Below are 18,578 nucleotides of genomic sequence, written 5' to 3'. Positions count from 1 at the left end.
CACTCTGTTCCTTCTTGCAAATATAAATCCATTCCATCTGAGAAGGTCTGAAAATGGCCCAAGAATAGCACGAAGCGAGCGCGCAAGAGCAAAAAGGCCACCGCCTCACTTTATTGCCGCAGACTAACTGGGATGCCGAGGCTCCACAAGGACACAAACCGAGTGGCGCCAGCGCGTGATGCAATCGCGCGCGCGGACTCTTCGCCGGGGCGACTTGAGCTTCTTGTTTTGCTTGGAAAATGCGTGTCAATCTCGCCTGTTTTTCCCCGAATAACGGCCCAACATGTGACACAAGAGACATGCTAATGCCATTTGTGGTTGTCCACTTCCATTAACATCTCTCCCGCCGTCGGTTCGCTGGTCTCCAATGGGCCCACATTGCTCAATTGCGCACGGCGGCGGCGCCTTCGACGGACCTTTGGCTGCGAAATGGAAAGTGCGCGATTGTCATTTACTCGCGTCCAATCAGATGCGCCGCCACCACTCCGGCGCCGTGCGTGACGGACCCGCGAGGCCACTCCCGCCCCCGAACGGGTCACCCAGACCTGCTGCTCACGATCGGCATCTCCCCACCTTCGCCATCGGCCGCCCTCCCCGAAAAGAAGATTCTTTCACCGCACTTTTCACGCTGCAATCTCACTGTGTGTGTGTGTCTGTGCGCAGTTTAGGCTGTGCGCGCGCGTGTGTTTGTGCGCGCATTCGTGGTCCCCGCCATCGAGATCCGCCGCCGCCGCCGCGCAGACAGACTCCAATGATTGCTCTCTCTCGCTCTCCCAAGCGACCACGCAGTTTGGGAGCGAAGATCTCGCGCAGTTCCAACTCGGCGCTCGAGCTGAGAAGACGCACAGAAGAGCCCCCCCCCCCCAAAGAAAAGATCATCCCTCTTCAGAGTGGAGAAGAAAACGAACGACTTCGATACTTTAACACTGCATCGCCCATCTTAACCATCGCAAAGAAGTGTGGAGAGAAGAGTGAGAGAGAGACTCTCGCAGGAGTTATGAAGTGCATCGCCGTGAGAATCAGTGCTCGATCGAGAGCGCATTGGGTCAATGGGCCACCGTCGGATGTTCATTGCCATTGAGTGTGTCGCGCGAACTCCTCAGGACTCTCTCGCCGCCCCCAAAACCCCGTGAAGTAGTTTACTCAAGTGCAAAATCACCCCTTCAGCCAAAAGTGTGGACTCTCTCTCTGTGGATAACAGCCGATCACGTCCTGTGGATTAATTAAAACCCGAGGTGATTATGAATTTCACCATAAATAATGTCCCTTCGGATCGTAAAGTGTAGAAATAAAGTGTGAAATGCAAATATTTGCATTTTTAATGCGATTGCGATAAAATGGTTTGAAGAGCAATTTTTAGGACCTCCTAAATTTTCAATCCAACCCAGAAGAAGAGGTTTTTTCATTAAGAACTTAAACACACCATAAAACATCATAACAAACGATCATTTTGCACTCGCCAAGCCCCAAAAATGTAAACAAAACAGAGTCTCAAATATGATGAGGAAGATTGTGTGTTTTGTGTGGGGAGAATTTGTTGTTGAAATTCAACCCTAAAGTGTGATTGTGATCTTTTAAATTAAGAGCAATGGCAATGAGAGAAGAAAAACGATCACTTTTCTCTTCCGCAATAATTGCAAAATGTGAATCATAAATAATTTATCTACATTGTTTCGACATTCTGTCGAACAAATCTGGTGATCTTGTTCAAGTACTAATTATTATTTATACAATCGCATGATGGCATGAAGAGTGAAGAGAACGTGATATTGCTAAAGACTCTCATCTTGGGATGTGTGAGAAAAAAAAAACAGGGAAGAAAAGAGAAAACATTGGAGATTCTTGAGACTTGCAGAACACGAATGAATTTTAATGTATTTTTGAGTGCGTGTGTGACAAAAGATGACGAATTGGTGATCGCTGAAGATCTTTTTTTTCGATAAAGTGCAGGAGGAAAAGTAATGCAATCAATGCAGAGCTTTTATGCTATTCCCAACACTTTTTCGCGCATCTGCAGAGCTTTTTGTATGATTTGAACAACAATTCATTCATTAAATGGCAATAAACACGTTTTCTGCTACTTTACTTAATGCCACATGCTAATGACATGACAATCAAATCAATCAAACAGCGAATTCACCTATGCAAACAATCCATATTACCACGTGAATACACATTATTTGCAATTACATCACACTGACAGCACAATAATCTCTGCTGTGATCGCTTGTCGCGAAGATGGCACACAAGGATCTCGAGCGCGCGCGCGCACACAAAAAATTGATCGAGATCGCGATCTTTTTGCCCCAATGATTTGTTAAACATGCCGCGATTGTCACTTTTGCGCGCGCTGATCCTCCTGAAACTGCGCGCGATCGCGATCTTGCAACGACATAATCTTTTTGGCGCGTTGCACAGACAAACAAACAGAAAAAAAGAGAGGCCAAAGTAAATTCTGGATCATGTCACCGCGAAGTCACTCTCTGGGATGTTTTGCTATTATGCAGTGGTTCGTGTGAAAAATATCAATTTACCTCACTTTTTTCCCTCCACATTGTACTGTTTACACACAAACATTTGTGGGTTCTTCGCTCTTTTTTTTTCGCGCAACGCTTTCAACTTGCGACGATGCCGTCACTCTATGTGACCGAAAAGATCGTGTGCGTCTTCACAATTCACCACCTTTTAATGACCATAAAGGACGTGAGCATAATTTAAAGTGCGCGCGCGATAAGTGCACGCCAAGGGGGAGATAATCTGGGCTAAAATCTCAAACAACACTTCCACAAATTGTGCGAAAAAGACTTAAAACTAACCGAAATCTAACTGACAGTTTATATTTGATGATTTTCTGCTTTTAATTGTGAAAATTTGAGGTTATGTTCGCTTTTGAATGCACAATTTTACTAAAAAGTGAAAATAATTTCGCTTTCAGTGCAAGAATTTCTAATCTAAACTCTTATTTCGTCCTTGTTAATTGACATAACCTAGAAAATATATGTCAAAATGAAGAATTGGATAAGAATTCACTCACAAATCATATGGAAAATCACGAGGGTTGCTCAAGTGAAGAATGGACGAATCACTTCAGTAGGAATATCGAGGAATTAAAAGAATGAACGGGAATGACAGGAATGGATTAAATTCTAGATAAACATCAAAAACCCCAAGAAATACGCGAAATATGTTGCAAAAATCCCGTTTTCCCGTATTCCATAAACAATAAAGCGTTAAAAAGATTTTAGGAGAAAAAACTTAGTGAGATAAAAGCAATTCCGAGCGTCAGATGGCGTTATAAGAGATAATTCTTGAAGAAATTGAGGGAAAAATGTCGATTATAAAGGGATAAAATGAAGGAAAATACACGAAAAAGGCAAGAGGAGTGAAAAAGTGTAGTGAAAAAAGCGAATAGAAGGAGAATCAAACCCGTGACTTCATGATCTTGTGCTAAATTCTCTTATATGGAAGATTTGCGCTGGAATTTCTGCATATCTTTCTAACTAGACGATTTCGAAATATAATTTTGGAGGGAAAGAATATTTTGAAGAATGAATTTCGGCATATTATGGAAATTTTGGGAATGGAAACCACTTTTCTCCTACTTGAGTAACCCTTGGAAAATCCTTAAAACTTCTCAGAACCCTTTGAATAAATCGATAAATAAAGCCAAAAACAGTGTTTTTAATTGTATTATCCTGTAAAAAGACTTAAAATTAACTGAAATTTAATCAAAATCTAACTTACAATTTTAAAACTGACGTTTTTGTGTATTTTTCCTACTGAAAATCAGCGACTAGATTTTTTTCTGACTCTAAATTGCTAATGTTTAGTGAAAAATTGAGGTTATGTTTGACTTTAGCATCCTTTCTTGCTGCTCAGCTTCTAAAATCACGATTTTCATTGAGTAAAAAGACGCAATTTTACTAATAAAGTCAAAATACTTTCCTTTAAGGTGTTTTTAAAACATTAAAACATGTTAAAATTACGACTAGCTGAATGTAGAATGAATTGAAACACTTCCACTGATCTGTACACCATTTTTGACCGTATTATCTCCCCCTTGGCGCGACTTGACTGTGTCTTTGGCAGATCTGCGCATGAAATTTGATCATTAGCCACACATTTCCACTAATTAATATTCAATGCAGTCGCTTCTTGTACGTTTGCCATGCGGTTCAATGAGTTATTTATCTCAGCGTGATCGAATTTGTGCTTTTTGTGTGTGGCGACACATCGATCGGCGGTTCGCGGAGGAAAAAAGAAAGAAAAAAGATTATGTTCTGTCCTGTGTGATTAAATTTATGTTCAGTAAATTACTATTCACCATATCACGGCCACTCGGTGCAGCTCTTGATTTTTCACACTTTTCAACATCTCAAATTAATATGTATGCACGGAACAAATCGCTGGCCTTCCTCAAGCTCTCAAAATGTGACATCGCCGAAGCGACAAGAAGATATGAGCTGGTAAAAATAACTCACGATCATCTTCATTATTTTGTGAATGCATATTGTGGGGAGAAAAAGGGGGGAATGAGAAACATGAAAAGTGACACCATTAAATTATTGCTCTTGTCGAAAGTAATTAAATTTTTATCATTTTTCTTAAACTGCCAACGACACTCGCGCGATCGCTTATTGTTGGCCTAGGAAGCCATCTCTATAATCTCCCTATTGATTTTTAAGCAGCTCTCCAGAGTCTCGGACACCAATTAATGCCGCGCCTCAATTAAATTGATAAAAAGAAGAAAAACGGGAGTGAAATTAATAGAAAGATAGTTTATGAGCGCGATTCTCACGCGCATTCTGGACACAAACCGCGCGTCGAGCATATGCTGCGCGCGCCGATCGCGGGGGAGTTTTTTGTCCATTCAGAGGTTGATTTCACGTCAATTGGTGTGTCCTCAGATCCTCACGCACTGTGCAATAAAAGCTCGCACGGGAAGGAGAGAAAAGAATTGAGATCACATGACGAAGAGCAACAATGTTAATGAGGCGCGCCGCTGTCGTAAATCAATCGCGCGCGGAGGAAATAAAGTTTGTAAAATTTATAAACATGAAATTATATTGTGGCACAGTGATAATAGCTTGAAGACAAACAATTTAGTGGCACGGCGGCCATAAATCTTGCCAGCGGGCCCAAGACACTGGGGCGACGAAGGAGAAAAAATCATTTTAATAAGAAGCCACTTTTGAATTCAGACACCGTGAAATTGTTCGCCTCCCTTCTTGCTTTACATGCTATTATTGTAGCTCTCGCGCTGATGGTATGAAATTCAAGAAAAACACACAATTCCAATTGGAGGCGAATTCGCCTCTTTCTCTCTCTCTCTCTCTCTCACCATTCTTCCACACACTGCGCGGCCGTGTTCAGCCCAACTACCTACAATATGTGATCAATTTATTTTGTATCACAACGGCTGACTCGCCTTGTTGTTGTCTCCTCTTGTCATGCGGACCCGTTGCTCTTATTATTGTTAGATTTCATCGATTTTTCATCTCTCTCTGCACTCTGTGTGCACTCAAACCTCGCCTTGCGCCGCGCAAATTCACCCCACGTGCACTTGAGCGCACTCAGCGCGCCTCTTACTTTAAGAGACGCCAAAAACCAAGCATTTTTGCACGTTTATCAGCAAAATATCTGCAAATTCTCCCACTAAAGTTGATTATTTGAAGTCACTCGCAAGTTGAGACCATTAACTTTGTGATTATTTAATCATTTTTATGATTATTTGTGAAAATTCTGCTTATTTTTCAATTTCATATGGGAAAATAATCATTTTTTGATTATTTTAGTCAAATAATCGCGATTATTTGATTTGAGAACATTAAGTTTCCTCTAAAATCGCCTTGTGACTTCTCCTTTGATCATTTTGCTTCTCAATTGAGTGAAAAGCTTCAAGAAACCCCTTTTTCTCGCTTAATTTTACAACAAATTCTGCAGAAAAATTGTCTTTTTGGACAAAATAATGCACAAAACGCGCGAAAAAGTCAAAAATTCAGTGAATTTCAGGACTAATTCTTACGTTTCTGTGCAATTTTCTGTTCTTTCTTGACGAATAGTATCCAAATCGTCATTTCTCAGGAGAGCAAGATGAATATTTAGTGTTAATATTGCTGATAAACCAACAAAAACACCTTCCAATCCAAGGGGAAAGTCACTGGCAAGTTGAGACCATTAACTTTGTGATTATTCAATCTTTTTCATCGATTATTTGTGATTATTACTCAAATTTTGATTATTTCGTACAAAATTCTGATTATTTTTCTATTATTTTCTGAATATTTGATTAAAATTTGATTATTTTATACAAATTTGGATTATTTTTTGATTATTTTCTGAATATATTTTTTTCAAAATTTGATTATTTGTGATTTCAATTAAAATTTTGATTATTTTTCGATTTTACTTGAGAAAAAATTCTTTTTTTTTATTATTTAGTTCAGAGTTTGATTATTTTGATTTTTTTTTCTCAATTTTACTTTGGGAAATATTAATTTTTTTTTATATTTCATTGAAAATTTGATTATTTTGCAATTTTAATATAGAAAACAATAATTTTTTGATTATTTTATTCAAAATATGATTATTTTTTTTATCCTCCTTGAGAAAATATTCTTTTTTTAAAATTATTTTATTCAAAATTTGATTATTTTTCAATTTTACTTGGGAAAATAATCATTTTTTGATTATTTTACCCAAATAAAATTGATTATTTGATTGGAGAACATTAAGTTTCCTCAAAAATCGCCTTGTGATTTGCCCCTTGTTCCAATCATTCATTAAAGTGCTAATATTGCTCTAAAATAATCGTTTTGTGAATATTTCAGTTGATTTTATGGGTGTTTATTGGAATTTTTGACTAAAATACGACAAATTTAATAGAAATACTGAAAATATTGCTTCTCAAAGTCGATTTTCTTCGAGTTACATTGTAAATTTTACTTCAAACATAATTCAAAGTCAAAATTTTGAAGCTATTATTAAGTCTGGAAGTTTATTCGCTCAATTCGGCGAATTTTGGCCATTTTTCACCTCTCAAATCTCGCGCTCATTTCGATTTTGCCACTGGAATTGCGATGAAAAATGAGATATTAAAGAATCCATTTCGGGCCTCCGTTCGAATGTCTCCTCGCGGCAATTGACTGTCGATTTTTCTCCGTGTTTTTCTGCACACCTCATAAATTTATTTGCTGCAGACATACCAATTATCGCCACCGAAAGACAATCATCACACAATGTTAAAAGGGCTTCTCTGACGATATCTCTGCACCTTCGGTAGATGGAATTTTACACGATCGCGACGCGGTGAATTAATCACCGTGCGCAGAGGTGACAAAAATATTATACCGAAAAATTCCTTCTGACAAATAAATTCGGGCTGATTTTGTCGCCAGAGAGAGAGAGATAGAGAGTGGGGGGGAAATGTGTATTACAGAGATTGAGATTTGAGATGAGAAAAAAGGCGGCAGAACACGAAGGAGAGTCAGATTTTTCATCAATTATTCAGCAATTTGTTTAAATTAATTGGAAATAAATTCCTCCGTAGGTCAGTCGAAAAAAATAGTCATCTTTAGCCCCTCTCGTCGTCTAATCTCCTGATCTCTCTGTCTCACTGATTAGGGGCACAGTTGCGTCTTGGCACGAGTTGACTTGAGAAGGAGTATAAGAAAAACGCGATCGTGTTCGATATTGAATTTTATGGTCAATATTTTGAGTCAATTTGACACGATCTCATATCGCCACACCAATTAAAATCGTCTCTCTCGCGCGCGAGATCTTTTTTTTCCCGTGTGTCCAGCGCAAACCTCGAAGGCTCTAAATTAAGGCAACACCACCATCCATAAGAGCCTCTCGATGCGTTGGTAAGAGATCGCATAAAGTAACTTGATTGACACATTCAGTGTGTAATAAATAATGCAAAAGAGAAGCGGGATAAATTTGTATATACGAACAAATTGATTTCTCCTCGTGATACACACCAAAGAGACTTGATGGCCAACAAACTTGTTTCCTCCTCGGCGTGCTTCCAAAGTGCTCCGCAAGCATCTCCTGCTCTCTTTAGGCCCCGACGAAGCCCGTCAGCTCCGATCTTAGACACTCCGCGACTGCCTTAGGATTCAATTACCGAGGCGAGAAGTTCATTTTCGCGCAATGCTGCAATTATTGGGGAGTTGAGTGCCTTTCTGGGAACCACGAACGAAAGATCTCACGCGTAAGAGACGATGAGGAGCATAAGAGTTTCTTAAAATCACTCAAAATCACGCTTGATTGATGCAGAATTCATTGTAAATTGAATGTGAAGCTAAATGCGCATCTTCCTTCCAGATCCTGCGCGCTGCGTGCCTTCCCGACACCCTGGCGAGGATGCACCGAAAGGCCAACGCTGTGACGGTGGCTCTGGACCAGTCGCCGGCCGATCCGGCCGCGGACACGAACAACAACAGCACGAAGAAGAACGAGAAGTACTCGCTGCGCCAGCGCCAGCGCAGGGATTCGCGCCACTCGGCGCAGAACAGCTCCGGCTCATCGTCGCCGGAGTTGCGCGGCGTGCGCGAGAAGCCCAAATCCAAGGCGGCGCCGCTGAGCAAGTATCGGCGGAAAACGGCGAATGCGCGCGAAAGGACGCGCATGCGCGAGATCAACAGCGCCTTCGAGAGTCTGCGCCAGTGCGTGCCGATCTCGATGTGCGGCACCGCGCAGGCGTGCTCGCCGTCCAACGAGAAACTCACGAAGATCACCACCCTGCGCCTCGCCATGAAGTACATCCGCACGCTGAGCGAGTGCCTGTCGCGAAGTGCGTCCAGTGATAGTAGCGTCTTAGTCAATAACAATAGCCTAAGTGTTAACAACAATTGCAAGCCTGACGAGGAGGAGCGCAAGCGCAAGAAGAAGGACCTCAGCCCGTGCCTCACGCCGCCCATGGACGACAGCCCGGCGGACCTGGGCCTGATCCTGGAGTCCGACGGCGAGAGCCTACAGCTGTCCGAGCCCTGCCTGAGTCCGCTGGCGCAGACCATGAAGCCCTTCGGCGCCGCCGACAGCCTGGAGCTGGGCCTGTTCCTCGAGTCGGACAGCGAGTCGCTGCAGCTGTCCGAGCCCTGCCTCAGCCCCCTGGGGCCGCTGGACCCCTTCGGCGACGACTGGATCCACTCCGGCTTCTCCGAACATTCCGCCCTCGACATCTACCTGACGTGACCCGTCCCTCCTGTACATAGACCGCCATATTTATTGTTTTTGTATCTTGTGAAATACGTGGTTTACAATTCTCACTGTGTCATACTAAGTTAAAAAGTGCTAACAAAGTGGCGCCCAGCGCGTCCACTCTAATCATTTCGAAGCAGAAACTCTTAGTTTGTAAGTTCTACGCACGCAATTTCCCTCTAAACTCAAACTTCAAGTCAAAATCCAGCCGACAATCAGTGGCAGAATGAGGTAAAAGTCGCTAGATGATTTTCGGGGACAAATAGCCGCCAGAGGGCAGCAAAGTTGGCGTGGGGGACGCTATTAACATCGAATTTTCACATAATTTCCTCTCTTCTCAAGCATTCTCACGCTCTAAGACTTCCTGGCGTGATCCTGGCCAGGAAAGAAGGAAACTTGAGGCGATAAAGTTTAAAAGACATGTCAGAGTTCCGATTATATTTCCCAAAGGCAAGTTTTTCCCTGTGATTAGAGCGTTAGACTGTTTCTTCTTGCTTTAAATGGCATTTATTGGTCAAAATACAATCGAGACTTTAACGTGTCTTGAAACTGCTGCCCTCTAGCGTCAAACTGCGAAGAAATTCAATAAAAATGGAGTAAAAATGATTGAATTATCACAAAATCAGTGGTCTGGAAATCGCGAGTGACTTTTCCTCCCGCGGACATTTAATGACAGCAAATTGAAAATGGCAATTGAATTGCCAATAGCGCAATAGATGGCATTTTAATGGCTTGCAAAAAAGAGTGTCTTCAAGGATTAAGTCAACAATTGTCGACTGGAATTTGATTCTAAATTAACTTTATCTGTCTCTTAAATTCCTCATCGCATTCTCGCTCTCTTATAAATGCTTCTCTCGGGCTAATTTAAATAATAAATAATACACACGCGGTTTGACTGGAAAACAATTTGAACACGTACTTAAAAACAGCCACAATTTCTATCCATCCAATCTATCTCTTATTTCCACATCTCGACAAGCTTTCCGGCCTTCGAAATCTCCCAAGCAAATCTCTCACACGATGTTATTGTTAATATTTTATATAGGATTATTAGACATGCATAAAATGTAAGGTAATTGCATCAACTCTTCGCGCATGCGATTAATTTAATTAGATGTCTCACAATTTGCAGGAAAAAAAAGAAGGAGAAATCATTGGAGAATTTGCGTGTAAATACAAAGCTAAGGAGTAGCGTTAGAGCGGAGCAATTAGCGAAGAATATTCGTCCATAATAGCGATCTGTGCATATCTCTTTTTAGTCTTAATAAATTAATAGTCATTAAGCACACACACACACACTGCAAGTCCCAATATAGGAACTTTGTGCGACGCCTGGTAATTGCAATATTAGACAATCCCGCGACTCATCACGGAGTCCGCAAGTCCCGCTCCTTTTCCGTGCTAATTTCTCAATTTCCGTGCCATTAAGAGCCTCCCTCTCGCCATATATCCTGCACAACGCCTTCTCGCGTCATCGCCAATCGCGCCCAATTAAGCCAACTCATTACAGAGCTATTAGAATACAATTAGTCTCTCCGCGGCTCACGACGGCGCAGCTTCTCTTGACATATTTGTCCATGAGCGTCTCTGGCATTGTCTCTATTGAGACCCACACAGGTCGGCGCATTAGCGGGCCTCTGACACACGTCAGCGACCGTTAATAGGAAAATTCAATTGCGCACTACAGATTTATTATGCACACCGAACCGCTCAACACCATCGCAGATGATCTGAAGCCACTGATAGCTGAATGCCTGCCAAGTGACACTCAAATCCGAAGGTTTACCATCGAATCCAGGGGGAGATAATGTGCCTTCAATCTGTACACTACGTTAATTCCCAAATTATAGTGAATCTCTTGAGATTTCATTGGATATTTCTGCATGAATCCATTTAAAAGCGCCTTTTTTCGACACATTTTCCGAACATAACCTCAAAATATCACCAAGAAATCCTTAAGAAACTCCATTTGACGGCTTTCTAGATTTGCCAATGATCTTAAAATTGCTGATTCACAGTCAGAATTGTCCGGAAATTTGTCTAAATGGACATTTTCCAAGTCCAGAAGGCTATTTTTGAGGTTATGTTCAATCTCAACACAAATTTGCAGTGTTTCTTGGCATCGAAAGGTCAAAAAAGCACTGTCAATTGCTTACAAATGGTTCATTCTGTCAAAAACTAGTAGAATTTATGAGTTAGAAAGCGAATTATTCACTAAATCTGTCCTTTATTTGTTACATAACCTAGAAAAAAGATTCTTACGTTTGTTTCTGCGTGAAAATCGAAGGAAATTCAAAGAATCTGGATGGTTTGTCAGTAAAAGAAACACTCAGAAGCACTCCTTAAGTACTTCTGCTCAGTTTTACACCACTTCTGACTGTATTATCTCCCCCTTGCATCGAATAGAACGTTGATAAGCATTCGGAATGTGTGGCAGAATCGTTTCTCAACACCTCAAAGATTTGTAGCTTATTTTCAGAGCTTTCAAATGAATTCACAATCACTTTGATCGGATAATTAGGAGAGAAGATTCAAATAGTGCCATCTAGTGGCAATTCCTGCGTTCGACCATGGGTTCTCGATGGTTGCGCCAAATTACAAGATATCCTAAAAGCGCCGAAAATCGTCAATTGTCAACCTCTTGTAAGCGTTGTTTGCCACCATCAAAGGCATTTTAAAAGTCACAGAGACCTAAATAGCAACAAATTTGCAAAATTCCCGCGAGATTTTTCTCACTCGCAAAGCCACATTGAAGAATGTCTTGGGCGAAAATTCCCTGAATTCTCAATCATTCCACAAATGCCTTCTCTTGCATATTGCATTAAGTATTCACGGTTCCATTGAGAAACTAAGAAACTTCCACTAACTCTCTCTCTCTCTCTGTCTTCCTAGCTTTAAGTGCCTCTGTAGTGTTAATTCACTGTTACCTTTTTTTATGCGATAAGTGGAGAGAAGAGAAGAGATGATATCTTAATGTTAAGATGAAATACGACACTAAGAAAACTTTATATATATATATACACGATTTTAAGGAAGCTCTTTTGTACGACAACTTCAGCCTTTTCTTCCTCTTTTTCTCTCTTTCTCTCTTTTTCTACCATCTAAGAAACACACGAGAAGTTTTTTATATATTATTTTTATACTCTTATGTAAATATTAATTTAAAAGAAAGACCGAATGTGCTGAGAATAAAATTGAAAGATGGATTTTTTTTTAAAGACATTCACTATTGAATTGTTTTTGGTTTTTTGGGTGGCAAAAATCCGCAGCGTCAATCGAGAGGAGACATTTCAATTCCTCCAAGATGGAAAAATACACCAGCGAAAAGTCCGGCAAGAAAAGCTGGACGACGAGAGGAGAGAGATATTTATGGCAATGGTGAGCAGTAATTGCGAAGTAAGGAGAAGAGAGTCTTGGGAGTTGTTTAGCAGAAGAATCCAGAGCAGAAGAAAAAGTCCCTCTGCAACTGATAAAGGCCGGAGGAATTCTCACGGTCCGCTTTTACTCTAAGGGGTTCTCTGTGAGTTGAATTTTTGATAAGGCACGTCGATCGTTACGTTCATCCTTATCTGGCTGATCGTTTTGGCATCGATCGCGCTGTCTCTTTTGTAATTCAATAAGATCTCCGGCATGTTGTTGTTGTCTTGGCGCATTTTTCTCCGTCCGCGCGCATCGCCCAGAAGCCGGCCAAGGAAGAGAGAGAGAGAGTGATCAACATGTGATGATGATTGTTTGCTATTTGCGAACGCATGTGAAGAAGACGATGCCAACATTGCGCCAACAATCTAAGCCAAGCTAATAATTGATGGGTGAAAAATTCTTGCCTCCTTGTTTCTCGTCATCCCGGACAATTGACAGTGATTGGGAATGTGTGACGGGAATTGGGTGTTCATCATCTTCAGCACAAAAGACGGAGAGAGAGAGAGACTTTGTCAAATGCATATTAATTAAGAGCAGCTCAACAATCCTCCCAGCATCTTCTCATTGTAGTGTGTCGATAGTCATTTGGGATCACATCGGAAAATCTCCAACTGAGCGCCTATCGACGCACATCAAGATCACGCGGGGAATTTCGTTAGTGATCGCCAATGTTGCACGCCACTGCGCGATCGTGCCACGGGATATGAATCTCTGACATCGTGGCCTTCCCCATTTTGGATCAATTACCGCGTGTTTCGCTGGCATCTCAGCAGAAACATAGAGTTCAGCCTCATTCGATCTATTGCAGCCGTTTTACATAATTTATTTCCGATCACATATCAACCCAATCGCATCCTCTCTCTCTCTCTCTCTCTTTCTCTCTCTCTCTCCGCATTGAAAACCAAACAAAACACACGGTGACTTCCAATACCAGAAGCCAAGAAGCCTATCAATAGGCCAAGAAGCTCTCTGGCGATCTTGTGTTTCGCTACTTTGCAGATACCGTGCGATGCCGCAGAACGAAAGCGTCGTAGACATTAATTTCGGAGGGTTTTCTAAGATTTCTCTGAACTAAGAATACATTTGATTTGAATTATTACCAATTTAGCCAAGATTTCAAAGTCATTTTAGGCATAAAAAGGTGGAAAAAAGACGTTCCAATGACTCAAATTAAGAAAAATGTTATTTTTGACTTCATTTTACACCTTTTTTTCTATACTAAAATTAATGAAAAATACACTTAAACCTTCAAATTATTTTCTTGATGTGAAAAAAGTCCAAATTGAGGCATTTTTCATCATAAAATCACGTAGAAGAATTATGAAAGCAACTATTTAAATATTGATTTTACTTTGTATTACAAAAAAAATCAAAAAATTCAAAGTTTGAATAAGAAATTAATAATTTTTTTTGCAATTAAAATTGCTAAATAATTAAAAACTAAATAAATTCGGCAATTCGACAGAAAGAATCAAATTATATTTAAATATTTTTAATTTTGGGGGTTCAAATGCTTTTTAATACTCTATAAACCACTAGAAAATACAATTGGAATTTCGACATGCCTTTAGAGTTCAAAACTGCTGCCCTCTGGCGGTGAAATGAAGAGAAAATAATCAATAAATTCAAAGAATAATCAAATATTTAGATATTTTGTACATAAAAAATTCTAATCGTCAATTTACTGACAAAATTGAGACTATTTTAATCAATTTCCGATCATTTTTAATGTTGCTTTCGACGCTTTCTGACTCCATCGACAATTTCCAGCGAAACGACCAAGGAAGGCTGTTATGGCGAAGATATTTGTCTGCATTATTTCTGGTACAATACCCTGTGTGTCTTCTCACTCTCGCTCGCCAAGAAGTGGTCAAGCGACTGGCCAAGAAGCTGGCGAAGAACTGAACAAAATTTCACCGCTGAGCAATTTTTCCACAAAAATCGATCTTCACGATCACATAGATCATTTGGAGTTGACAAAGAAGAGAGTCTCTCTAATGGACATTCCCCAGTGGATGTCTTCCAAGTGCAAAAAACAACTTAGAGTGAATGCTAAGTGAGACAAACGCAAGAACAAATGCCAGCTGAAGGTTCTTCAGCGCGCGGGTTGATGTTTTGCATTAAATTGACAGAAATATGAACTACCAAGAAGTCGCAGAAGAACTTGTCTCTCTGGATCTCTCGCCGTGCGACTTGAGATGCAATTGAGGAATCTCCATCGCGAGATACACTAACTCCAATGTCATTCTATCTCGCGATGACGAATGATAAAGTGTCATTGCGCGGAAAAACAAGAGATATTCACTCTCTCAAGAGAGGAAGAATCAGAGCCCGGCAAAAAAGGCTTCAGTTCATGTGAGAAACTCGAGGGGCTGATCAGTGATCGACGAGCAGAAGAGACTCTCTGTTTGCCAGTCACTGAGCAGCCTCTGGAGTTGATCCTCATTTCTATGCAGCAAAAGACACTATGAGGAATTTTTCAAACATGTCTTTGATTGATATTTCACATATAAACCAGATTTACATGCGATTTATCACGACCATCAATTAAAGCACTGCCAAGTCTCGCCGAGTAATTCTCAGGCACTCCTCTTTCCCATCCACCAAAGCCTTCTTAGAGTGCTTCTTGTGTGCTAAAAAATGATAAGGAAATACAAATGAAATGATCAAGGGGGAGATAATATGCTCCTAATCTCTACACCACTTAAATAATTCGCAAATTATACTAAATATCTTAAGATTCGGTGCGATATTTCTGTAAAAATCCACTTCAAACCTCTTTTTGGGCGTCTTTTCCCACCATAACCTCAAAAATATCACTAAAAGATCTTAAAATATTCCAATTGGAAGCTTTCTAGATGATAAAATCATCTTTTCCCTTTGATTTAGAGTCAAAATCATGAAGAAATTAGTTTAAATGAACATTTTTCAAGTCCAAATGACTGTTTTTGAGGTTATGTTTGACTTCAACACAATATTTTGTGTTTTTTAGGCATCAAAGGTTCAGATTAGCAATGTTGATTGCTTTCTAAGCCTTTGCTGGCGATCTTGTCGAGTTTAACATAAGAATTGATCTGCTAAAATGCGAAATATTCATTAAATCTATCCTTGATTTGTTCCATAACCTAGAAAAGAATTCTTTCTTCATATAATTCAAAAGAAATCCAAAGAATCGTGGTGATAAATCAGTAAAAGAAGCACGCATGAAAGGAAGATTGTAAGTTTTTGAACACTTCTACTTCTTAAGTACTTCTACTGAGCCGTACACCACTTTTGCACTGTATTATCTGCCCCTTGGAAATGATATTAATTTGAGCGATATTGGCAAAGTGCACTTCAAGGGGGGGAGAAAAATCCCATGACAGAGCAAATCGACTGAAACATTTCAAAACACCTCGATTGTATCAAACTATCGCTCTATCTCGATCACTTTGCTGCGTGTCTGCAATTCAATATATCATCCCAAACGAGAACATTTCAAATACCAACACTGATCACAATCGCACAGAAATGCGATGAGATGCTGAGATATTTCTCATATTTCCAACAGAGGATTTTCACCCCTTTTCGAGCCCACCCACTAATCAATTAGAATCCGTGGTATTCCTCAGCATGGAAATCCTCTCAAATTGATGAGTGTTTTTCGGTAGATTTCGAGCGTTTCGCCTTTTTTGTCTCTCGCGCCGACATGCATTCATTACACACCTAAGCGATTAAGTTCTGATGCTGAGCACTAATTGAGTTTATGCAGAGCTGCATTGTGAGATTCTCCAACGCACAGAGTTGAGTTTCTCCCTGAAATAGAGCCTGAGAGTGTTAAATGGGCGGAGCATAGGAGTGGGCGGAGCTAACCACTCGATCGCTGGCAATATGAATTGAATTATCGCAATTATTCACACACAAACACACGCGGAGAAATCACAGAAATACGCACTGGAAGACAAACTATTGCGTGTGGTTTCTCTATTCACGGGTGGCTATCGTCGCCCAGTGTTTGCGGAAGATAAAAGAAAAATCAATTTATTATTAAATGCAAAATGCCATTCACATCTCTATACACACAATTTACCGGCGACGGAATGCGCGATACATAAATAATATGAGCACAGAAACTACTGTCTTCCCAGCGAATCTCTTATCGCCAGCAATTTCTTCTCTCTTTCTCTGTTTTCGCCAACCGCCTTCTTCCTGTGTGTGTCTTCTGGGGGATAATTTATACTTTCCAGACTTCTTCGCGGCCGAAGGCACTCAGCCAGAATCTCTACTGTTATCAGAAGGTTTGTGCTGTGGAGAAGACTTCTAAAATTAATTAATCAATTGTTCAATTGTTCCACAAAACCCAACGTTCGTTAAAATGCTTTTCGGTTGTCTTGCCAAAGTCACCGGCAAAAGCGCAATATTTTGGGTGAAGCCATCAATCCGAGAGGTGATTTTGCGTGTCTCTCATGAATATTGTCTTCGTCAGTCGCAGTGAATTTGCATGTTTATATTATTGTGCGGTGATTTCTTGTCCTTGCGCAGCCACCATAAATCACCAAAGGCAGCCAAAAGATCCTCAAAAGCTGTCGTGTGTCCACTTTTTGGGGCCTCCTTTCACACAATACCGGCCAATTTGTCGCCGCAATACATTTCACTGCTGGCACATATAAATAACGTCTTTGGAAATGGTAACAGAATGACTTCTTATATTCCCCCTTTTCCATGAAAGAGAGGTTGTTTTGTAATGAATTCTCTGCTCACACAATTCACACTCAAGCACTCGAGAACGATGAAATTAATTCCCCCAGAATTGTTTGTGACATGAAATAGATTTATTCGATCATCTTCCACGTTGAATGCACAAAGCCAAGGGGAAAGTCACTCGCAAGTTGAGACCATTAACTTTGTGATTATTCAATCATTTTTTCGATTATTTCTGATTGTTGCTCAAATTTTGATTATTTCATACAAAATTCTGTGTATTTTCTGAATATTTAATTAAGATTTGATTTTTTAAAAATATTTTTTGATTTATTCTTAATATTTCATTAAAAATTGATTATTTTTTATTCAAAGCTTGAATTTTTTCATCTTTACTTTGAAAAAAAAATCATTTTTTGATAATTTTTTTCGTTTGATTATTTTGCAATTTTACTTGGGAAAATATTTATTTTTTATTATTATTTTCAGAATTTGATTATTGAGATTTATATGTTAATTTTACTTGGGAATTTTTTTGTTTATTTTTTTTACAAAATATGATTCATTTTCAAAATTTACTTGAGAAAATATTCTTTTTTATTATTTAATTCAATACTTGTTTCTTTATTCTTTGTAATTTTTTGGGAAAATAAAATTTTTTTTATTTTTATTTGAGAAAATATTCATTCTTGCCTATTTAATACAGTATTTGTTTTTTTTTTTAATTTTGTTTTGTGATTTAACGCGTGAAAATAATCTTTTTTGATTATTTATTCAATATTAAATTTTTTTTCTTCAATTTTAGTTGAGAAAATAATCATTTTCTGGGTTTTTTTTTTAATCATTTAAATCATTATTTGATTATTTTGATTTATTTTCTTCAATTTTACTTGAGAAAATAATCATTTTTTGATTATTTTACTCAAATAATCGATTATTTGATTAGAGAACAATAAGTTTCCTTAAAAATTGCCTTGTGATTTGCCCCTGGCACAAAGCCTGAACATGAAAGAAAAACGATGTGGAGATTGGAAAAGTGAGACGTTTTTTTCTTCAATCATATAATCTCTTTTTCACCTTCAATTTAGAGTCTCAGCACTCACCGAGAGCCACGCAAGTGAGATAGATAACATGAAAAGCTTTTAATTTAATATCAATCCATTTAAACCCGTGTTCTCTACGAAAGTGTACATAGTCTCTGTGGACATGAGGCAGTCATAATATGTGAAATGTGAGTGCAACATTCAACAGATCAATGTCGGAATTTGCACGAT

At 39.5% G+C, this 18,578-nt stretch overlaps 1 protein-coding gene across 1 annotated transcript; it reads left to right on the top strand.

Annotated features, from left to right (window-relative positions):
* Positions 1-827: 827 nt before the first annotated feature.
* LOC132264780 (helix-loop-helix protein delilah) lies at positions 828-12,415 on the top strand. Its single transcript, XM_059765097.1, has 2 exons — positions 828-1,235; positions 8,329-12,415. The coding sequence occupies exon 2, from the start codon at positions 8,368-8,370 to the stop codon at positions 9,196-9,198; it is 831 nt and encodes a 276-aa protein (XP_059621080.1). The 5' UTR covers positions 828-1,235; positions 8,329-8,367; the 3' UTR covers positions 9,199-12,415.
* The last annotated feature ends 6,163 nt before the right edge of the window (positions 12,416-18,578 follow it).

Source organism: Phlebotomus argentipes, unplaced genomic scaffold (genome assembly GCF_947086385.1).
Source record: "Phlebotomus argentipes unplaced genomic scaffold, Phlebotomus argentipes genome assembly contig_2, whole genome shotgun sequence".
In the NCBI taxonomy this organism is placed as follows: domain Eukaryota; kingdom Metazoa; phylum Arthropoda; class Insecta; order Diptera; family Psychodidae; genus Phlebotomus; species Phlebotomus argentipes.
This window is presented reverse-complemented; position numbering and strand designations above follow the sequence as displayed.